General features: G+C 47.3%; 1 protein-coding gene across 1 annotated transcript in view; it reads right to left on the reverse strand.

Annotated features, from left to right (window-relative positions):
* Positions 1-473: 473 nt before the first annotated feature.
* ARHGAP33 (Rho GTPase activating protein 33) overlaps positions 474-8847 on the reverse strand; it is a gene marked incomplete at its 5' end in the record, with an annotated part of 52504 nt that continues 44130 nt past the window's right edge. Inside the window, 4 exon segments of the mRNA XM_077456386.1 lie at positions 474-2357; positions 4562-4908; positions 5007-5564; positions 8401-8472. Coding sequence (XP_077312512.1) covers positions 1329-2357; positions 4562-4908; positions 5007-5564; positions 8401-8472 — 2006 coding nt within the window.

Raw genomic sequence — 8847 nt, forward strand, 5'->3', positions numbered from 1 at the left:
AGCAGAGGTCCTAGAGAATAAAAAAAAAAATATATATATAATTTTTTATTTTATTTTTTCTCTAGGACCTCTGCTATCTATTTATATATATATATATATATGTTTGGGGGTAATTTTCTAGCAACAAATACTGGTTTGTCTCATCCCTGTAACTACAAGAGAGCTTGTTGTACTGAAAAACCAACAGATTTGTTGGTTGGATCCCCAGATGAAAATAGAAGAAAGCCTGAAAAAAGAAAAAAAAAGAAAACGAATGCAGACATCACATCTAAGAATCTGCAAGCTGAAATATATAATGAATGTTTGCTTTTGGGTTTAAATACTACATAATGCAACCTCAGAATGATTCCCAAGGGCTAGGCGCAGCCCGGCGCAAACTTCCACGACAGCTTTCTGGAAACGTAAGCAAGTAAATCCTCTGTTCCATGGAAAAAAAGAGACATCACATGTCTAATAAGCACTGGGCCGCATGATTTAAGATTAGCGAGTTTAATAAATATGGTAAACAGCAACAAGCAAAGTGCAGTAACCAATCAGGATCCACCTATCGCTGATCTGACTCGGGTGAACTCTAATCCCATTGGATGCTGTGGGTCACGGGGCTCCTCACCATTACTCTTTGCACCAGCTTAACAAGCACGTTAAGTGCCAGCAGTGTTTGGGGGGGCAATTTACATGATGACGTCACTTAGCAACGCATGATGTCATCGGTTGGTCACCATTAATGCCCTCTGCATAGCAGAAGGAAAAAAAAAAGAAAAAAAAAAGTGTTAAAATGAGACAATAAAATATCATTGAGTGCAATTAGTCATAATAAAAGACACGATTTTGTTTATGTGGCATTATTGGGCCTATTCCAAGTTTGCCATCTACGCAGAGATAATTAGACCTCTCGATGGCCATCAGAGAGCGGGGTCATTCATTAAAAGCGTTGATGTCGTTACGGGGGGGGGGGGGGGGGTCTGATTAATGCACTCAAGGCCAGGCGTTGTGCTAAACGAGCCTCAATTGAATAAAAATGATAAAAACATCAGACGGTTCGCCAAAAAGAAAAAAAAAAAACACCCAACTGATGACAGAATAAAAAAGAAAAAAAATTTAAAAAAATCTAATTTTTTTCGTAGCTATGTGAAACTTTAACCCAGGACCCACCCACCACAAAACCACAGGTGACGTCACAGTGTCACATTTTTTGCACCACGTCATGGAAGCGTCCAAAAAAAAAAAAAAAGAAGAAGAAAGGAGGCAGGAAGTCATCATCCTATGTGCCGCGTCGTTAAAGGATCAATGATTTGACCAGGGGTGGAGGGCAAGAGGAGTTTTATTCTTCAACAGTAACTTCGAGTCTGTCCTTCCGTGTGCACGGTCCATGGGGAGCCTAAAAACCCAGCCGGTGTGCCGGATCGCTGCGGTGGCCCCCTTTGTTCCAGGTTCCCGTATAGGGTCGCTCCTTCTGAAAGCATGCAGTGAGGGGGCAAGTAGCCTACTCTCTGCCCTCCTACTCCAGGAGCCTCGTAAGTAATGATAGGGGTCTCTCGGTTCTCGGAGTACTTAGTCTGTGTGCCCCACATGGCTGCGTGAGGAAGGGGAGGTGGGCGAAAATAGCTGAGGGACCCTTCTCTGCGTACCGGCTGGGGGTTCTGGTTCTGCTTCGCAGATTGAGTCCCTCCAAAGCTTTCATGTCTGCCAATGCCAGGTGGCTGGCCGGGGCGTTGTTTGTGAGGGAGTTCAGGTTTCGGCTCGGTGGAGTCCCTGGCACCCTGGAAATGCCCCCCGAAGTCCATCTTGGGAGGAAGGTTGACGTAAATAGGCTCTTCCCTTTTCCCTTGCGGGTAAGAGCCGGCAGTCAAGTCTGTGAATGGACCTTGGCTTCTATGCTCTGTGGTGCCCACGTACTGATAAGGGGCACCAGGTCCCACAACATAGGGCCGTAAATGTGGAGGTGGGTTTCTGTCCCAACGCTGATAACCCAGAAATTCTGGGTCGGGAGGGAGATGTCGTCCATACCAGCCTCCCAGGCCTGGAGGGCGTATGGAATGAGGGTGGGAGGAAGGGGAACCCACGCAGGGCCAAGGAGCTTGAATTAACCCATAAGAGGCATTAAGTGGTGCCATATGAGGATCACCCAATATCTCGTAGTAGAGGCCTTCTGGCTCTGGCCAAGGTGGAGCTGAGCGGTGAGGCGGTAGCCTGGATCGTTCCTCTGGGAACCGATAGGGTGGTGGGTGAGGGCGTTGAATACATACACTCGGTGGTGCTGGAAGGCTGCCGCAGCGAGTGTGGAGACGAGGGGCGCGGGAAGGAGGAGCAGCTGCTGGCGTCATCTTTCGAACGTCTGCCGGAGAGGAGCCCGAAACCTGCAAAACAGAAAGAGCAAAGCCAAGTTTTACTGCTGAGCTTCTTGTACTCAACTCATGAAAAGAGGAGGAACTAAAGATATTGAGATCTCTGCCCATGGTGTCCAACCAGTGCCTGGACAGGGTCATCTAGAACCCAGGCTTAACATGCCAAATTGCCCCCCCCCCCTCCCCCCAAGATGTATGAGCATTATGTGTCAGCAAAAATCCCTTCCCCAAATAAAAATCTAGCGCCAATCTGCACGCTTAGCTCAAATCCTCCCAACGCAATAACCCCCCCTCCAAAAAAATCCCCCCCTCCTAGCACAAATCCTCTCCGAGCACATTCCCCCCCTAAAGCCCCCCTCCCAGCACAAATTACCCTCCCTCAATCCCCCATCCTAGCATAAATTCCACCCCCCCCCCGCAAAATTCCCCTTCTAGCACAAATGCCCCCCCAATCATCCCTACTATCGCCAATCCCCCTCCCAAAAAACATTTCCCCTCCTAGCACAAATTCCACCCCCCCCCCCACATCTCTCCTCTCAATATAAATCCCCCTCAAATCGTCACACCTCCCCAAATTTCCCCCCCCTAGAGCAATTTTTACTTCCTGTCGCCCTCTGAATTCCCCATCCTAACACAAATCCCCTCCCCCCCAATCTCCTTGTGGTACCCCCCCCCCCCAATTTCCAACTGTGGCTCTTAGGCACCTGCTATGTGGATTTTGGACACCAGCAGTTAAGTAGAGGGCGCAGGAGTGCCGATTTGTATTGGATCTGTAATAACAGTGATCTCTAGCATTCTTGTGTAACATAATCCACGGGAAAAGGGGCAACGCTCACTGGGATTTGCACATGGAGGTGAAGTATCGGTGCACAGGTGGAAAGCATCTTCCCTTCACTCGATCTGTAGTAGTAACTAGACTAGGCAGCTCCAGCCATCCACATTTAAAAATGTTTAATTTGCTACAGGATAGGTATAGAGTAGAAAACGTACGCGTTTCGGCCCATGGCCTTCATCATAGCATAATAGGATTAAGGTCACAGGCCGAAACACGTAATCGTTTCTACTCTGCACCCTATGTAAAAAAAATTATTTGCCACAGGATAAGTACAGAGTAGAAAACTTACGCATTTCATTGACCAAGGGGCGAAACGCGTACGCTTTTCTACTCTACTTATCCTGCAGCAAATGAGATTTTTACATGTGGATGACTCACGTTGCCAGCTGCCTATTCCAGTCTTGTGTAACATGTACATAGTCTCTCTTTCCTACAGTCTCCATCTACTCCAGTTTCATGGCTACAGTCTATGACCGGCTCTAATAGCATGTCTGCAGTCTCTAGAAGCATTATTATATATATGAATATTATGTGCGGCCCTTTGATGATGCCAGGGGCTGCACAGGAGTCTTCGTACCGCGTAAGTTGACACCCACTGGTCTATACGGATAAGGGAACACCACCAATCCGAACCAATAGCCCATGAGGAAGTTGGGAGTCTTCATCCTCAGGGCCGTCTTTAATATAGATTGGACCCTGGGCAAAAATTTTCTTGCCCCCCCCCCAAATACATTCTCCACCTACTCTGAGACATACAATAAATAGCAGCTATCAGATCAGGCAGCAATTGCGATTGGTTGCCAGCAGTTACAGCATTTCATTACTACTTATTGACTGGTTGCTAGAGGCTAGAGGTTACAGCACACATTAAGGCTCACTGATTAGTTGCTAGAGGTTACAGCACATCATCTCCTCACAACAGGGAAGCATGATATACATATGAATGCCGCCTTTATTTACATATCAATGCTGTTGGCCGCAGCTATTTACTTAGTATTGTCGCCGCTATTTACATATGAATGCCGGTTATTTACATGTAAACACAGGGTCTGCAGGTGAGTCATCTGCACACAACAATAGGGCAGAGGTGAGCAGCATTAGTACCAGCACTTCACACTGAGATATTGGGACACTGTACAGGACTAAAACTTTAAGGGACAAGGGAATTTAAACCTGGATAGTTGGCAAATATGAGGCAGCTGTTTTGGGCCCCACAACAATGACAGGGCCCAGGGCAGCTGCCCCTTTTGCCCTGCCTTAAAGACGGCCCTGTTTATCCTAAGCTTATATTCCAGCAATGACTGAGAATGCAATGGATGCTAGTTTGGTCAAAGGACCAGCGAGATAGTCAAACTAATGTCAAAAGTCCATTTGCCCTCACCAAGGTGCTGTGTATCTGGGGTCTTGGAGGTCTATGTTGGGTGGCCACAGGAGGTCGCAGTTCGGAATACAGGGGCCCCTCCTTCAGGACTGTGCTCTCACTGCACTCCATGGACAAAGAACGTCGGAAAACAGATGCAGACGGGTGCGGGGGCGCCGATCGCAAGACTGATGACTTAGCTGGGACCGTTCCAGTGGACATAGAAGACTGAAGGGCACGCTGGGCGCTCTCTGCTAGTTTGAGGGCCATTAAGCGGGCAGGGTCTTTCGGAGGCGGAGGAGGTGGAAGTTGCCGGCCTGTGGGCAAAGGTGGAGGGTGTATGTTCTTCTGTGGAGAGAGAGTCACACCTGAGTGGGAAAAAAAAAAAAAAAGGCAAAAACGAGAAGTTGCTGTAAGAATTCTGCCCACCTATACAGACAAAGATTCGTAAAGTTAGTTTACCAACCTGCAGAAGGTTCTTCTTGGCCTGGAACCCCTGTTAGTTTTCCTTTCACTTCTTGGAAGCAGTTCTCGTTGAGGCGGAGTTGGCAGGACTTTAGAAGCAAGGATAACATCTGTGGTGGAGGGGACAGGCTACGGGGACCTTGGCTCTCCACGGCAGTCACTAGGCGCTCGGGGGGGCTGTGAGAAGGGGATGGAGAGCACCCACCGGTAGGAGAAAGACTCACCCGGCTCTGCCGGGATTGAGATGGAGCCTGACTGGTAATGTCCGCCTTGACCATGGTTGGAGATTTAGCTTCTTCATGATCAGAGTATGAAAGTCGGAAGGAGAGGGGGTCAAAGCCGAGACCATCAGTGTCAGGAAGAGGTGGGGAGAGGTCCAAGTCCTCCTCAATCCATGCGGACTGGGGGCGGGCAGAGTTGGGAGGAGGTGAGGGCACACCTGGAGGAGAAGGGGTCGACTGGGCCAAGCTCTCAACTGAACGGCAATGAGGAAGTCTAGAGGAGAGCCCGTCGCTCGTGGAGCGTGGCCGGCGTAGGCGTGAAGTCCGATGGAATCCCACTAGTGTAGACGAGAGAAATAAATTTAAAGTACAATATAGTAAGTGGAATTCAGTCAATCACTGAACATTTTTGTTTAAGAACAATGAATTTATATCGAAATTTAATACTAACGTAATTCCTATTTGTTGTAGCCCAGATGAAGGGGGTCTCTTGAACCCCCAGAAATGGGTTGGCATTTTTTTAATTGACTAATAAACTTTTTTTTTTTGAGCTCTCTCTTCTATAAACTGGAGGGATTTACCAAAAAAGCATCAATAGGGGCTGAAAGAAAGTCTCTTATGTAAGGAACATGGGGGGGGGGGTGACAATTTTGACTCAACCTTCAGAAAAAGTAACTTGACCCTCTTGCTTCAATGGTGTAGAATAAGTATGCAGATGGGGTTTTTTTTTTTTTCCGTGCCAAGCTGGCCACTCAGACAGTTAGATGGACAGGTTAGCAGATACTGCTAGGTAGGCAGTGGTGCATCCAATTGCTATTATTTAGGTAGTGGTGCATCCAATTGCTATTTTTTAGGTAGTGGTGCATCCAATTGCTATTTTTTAGGTAGTGGTGCATCCAATTGCTATTTTTTAAGGTAGTGGTGCATCCAAATGCTATTTTTTATCTACAGATTTGGACCTCACCCCAGTAGAAACCATATGATCGAAATCTGAATCAATCCCAAAGATCGCTTGCTGGTCTGAGAGAGATCACAGGCTAGCTACTAGAAGAAAGGATTTTTTGGTGGTTGGCAGCTCTCAGTGCAGGTTGGTTCCTAAACGTCTACTGCATGCACCACTGGTCCCCAACCTCCGGCCTGGGGGCCACATGCGACCCTGTGGTGCTCGGGGCCCCTGAAGTTCACTACCATGGGAAGGCGACGTGACCGGCCTACATCAACCCAAAATGGACATCGTTTAATTGTTCAATAAACAGGGACATTTTTCGGCTGAGAAACTAGCATATATGTGCAAGACCCACGGCAAGCAGAATCTGTCAACTATTGGGCCAGCAACATTTAAGTCGTATCTGATTGGCCCGCTATGAGTTACTGCACTTGGCATGTTTCTTTCTTACACAGTTCATTAAGTAAGTCCTCAAAGGCTTCTACTGTAGAACATCTACAACCTCAAACCACTTAGCTAATAATTAAAAAAAGGAACAAATTAAAACTAAAACCACAGTTCCTTGCATTGTTCAATTTAAAGGAGAGAGAGTGAGCGCCCCCTTCTGGCAGTTTTATATACGTTTTGTGCGGCTAAATAAACAAGTAGAAAATAGTAATTTTTCAATGAAGAGTTACGATTTTTCAGCCAAAGTTCTCCTCTATTCCCTTTTCTGCAGCTCCTTCCTCTATGACTCTCCTCTCCTGAAATACTCTGCACTGCTGGAGGACTTTGCTCCTTCCGCTATCTAATTCTCTTCTCCCGAAAGACTCTGCTCCTTCAGCTATAACTCTCCTCTCCTGAAATACTCTGCTCAATGACTCTGCTCCTTCCTCCAACTCTCTTCCCCTGAAATAAATACTCTGCTCAAGGAGTCTGCTCCTTCCTCTATCTAATATTCCTCTCCTGAAATATTCTGCCCTGCTGGAGGACTCTGCTCCTTCAGCTATAACTCTCCTCTCCTGAAATACTCTGCTCAAGGACTCTGCTCCTTCCTCCAATGCTCCTCTCCTGAAATATTCTCCTCAAGGAGTTTGCTCCTTCCTCTATCTAACTTTCCTCTCCTGAAATACTCTGCTGGAGGACTCTGCTCCTTCCTCTAACTCTCCTCTCCTGAAATACTCTGCTCTGCTGGAGGACTCTGCTCCTTCCTCTAACTCTCCTCTCCTGAAATACTCTGCTCTTTCCGCTATTTAACTTTCCTCTCCTGAAATACTCTGCTCCTTCCTCTATCTAACCTCTTTTGAAAATCTCTGCTCAAGGACTCTGCTCCTTCCTCTATATAACTCTCCTCTCCTGAAATGCTCTGATCAAGGACTCTTGTTCCTTCCTCTAATGCCGCCTACACACGACCGGATTTTTCACGGCGGAGGTCCGACGGACTTTATGAATGAGAGGACTTGGCCACACACCACTGGACTAAGTCCGTTCGTTTTCAACGGGATGACGTAAACGGGACTAAACAAGGAAGTTCAATAAGCCAGTAGCCAATAGCTGCCCTTGCGTCGTATTTGGTCCGTCGGACCAGCACACAGACGAACGGTTTTCCCGATTTTTAGTCCGTCGGACAGATTTGAAACATGTTTTATTTCTAGATCCATCTGACTTTTGGGGGGAAAAAAAAGTCAGCTGGAGCCCACACACGATCGAATTTTCCGACGGATTCCGGTCCGCCCGGACCAAGTTTGCCGGAAAGTCCGATCGTGTGTACGCAGCATAACTCTCTTCTCCTGAAATACTCTGCTCCTATCTAACGTCCCTTTCCTGAACTACTCTGTTCAAGGACTCTGCTCCTTCCTCTAACTCTCCTCTCCTGAAATAATCTGCACTGCTGGAGGACTCTGCTTCATCTAACTCTCCTCTCCTGAAATAATCTGCACTGCTAGAGGACTCTGCTCCTTCCTCTATAACTCTCCTCTCCTGCAATACTCTGCACCGCTGGAGGACTCTGCTCCTTCCTACGTGTAACTCTCCTCTCCTGGAATGCTCTGCACTGCTGGAGAACTCATCTCCTTCAACTGATTCTAAAAATCCAGAACTATGAATCCTGCAGCTGTAAGTCTAGAACTGACCTGCTGAAAATTCTACAATTCTAGAATGAAATCCTTTTTTTTTTCATCAGTATGTTCTTTATAATAAAAACATTTGGATTTATTGTTCGGATGATACTCTTTTCCGGAGACTCTCACCTGTCCCGCTGGTATGAGAGCAGAGGGACTCCTCGCTTTTCGCTGACCGTAGCGTGACCGTTTCAGACACTACTGACAGAGGGAGTGGAATGTTAAGGGACAATCTGCGGCAGTCTACTGACACAACAAACAAATCGGGTGAAGAACAGCTGCAGGAACTTTCATTTACAGACATTTCAGAATTTTCAGGTTTTCATGATGCATTAGGATTATTATAGTAACTCAGAACAATGTACTTGAAGACCAGGGCCGGGACAAGGGGTGGGCAGGAGGGACGGCTGCCCTGGGCACTGTGGTATCATGGGCGGTGGGGGGGGGGGCACCACAAGGAAATAGGGGGGAGGGGATTTGTGTTGGAAAGGGGGATTTGGGGGGCAGCAGGAAGTATTGTTCTAGGAGGGGAAATTTGGGGGGTATGCTAATATTTAGGAGTAGAAGGAATGGGGG

Source organism: Lithobates pipiens, unplaced genomic scaffold, assembly GCF_037356315.1.
Source record: "Lithobates pipiens isolate NorthernLeopardFrog02 unplaced genomic scaffold, aLitPip1_a1.2 Scaffold_27, whole genome shotgun sequence".
Taxonomy (NCBI): domain Eukaryota; kingdom Metazoa; phylum Chordata; class Amphibia; order Anura; family Ranidae; genus Lithobates; species Lithobates pipiens.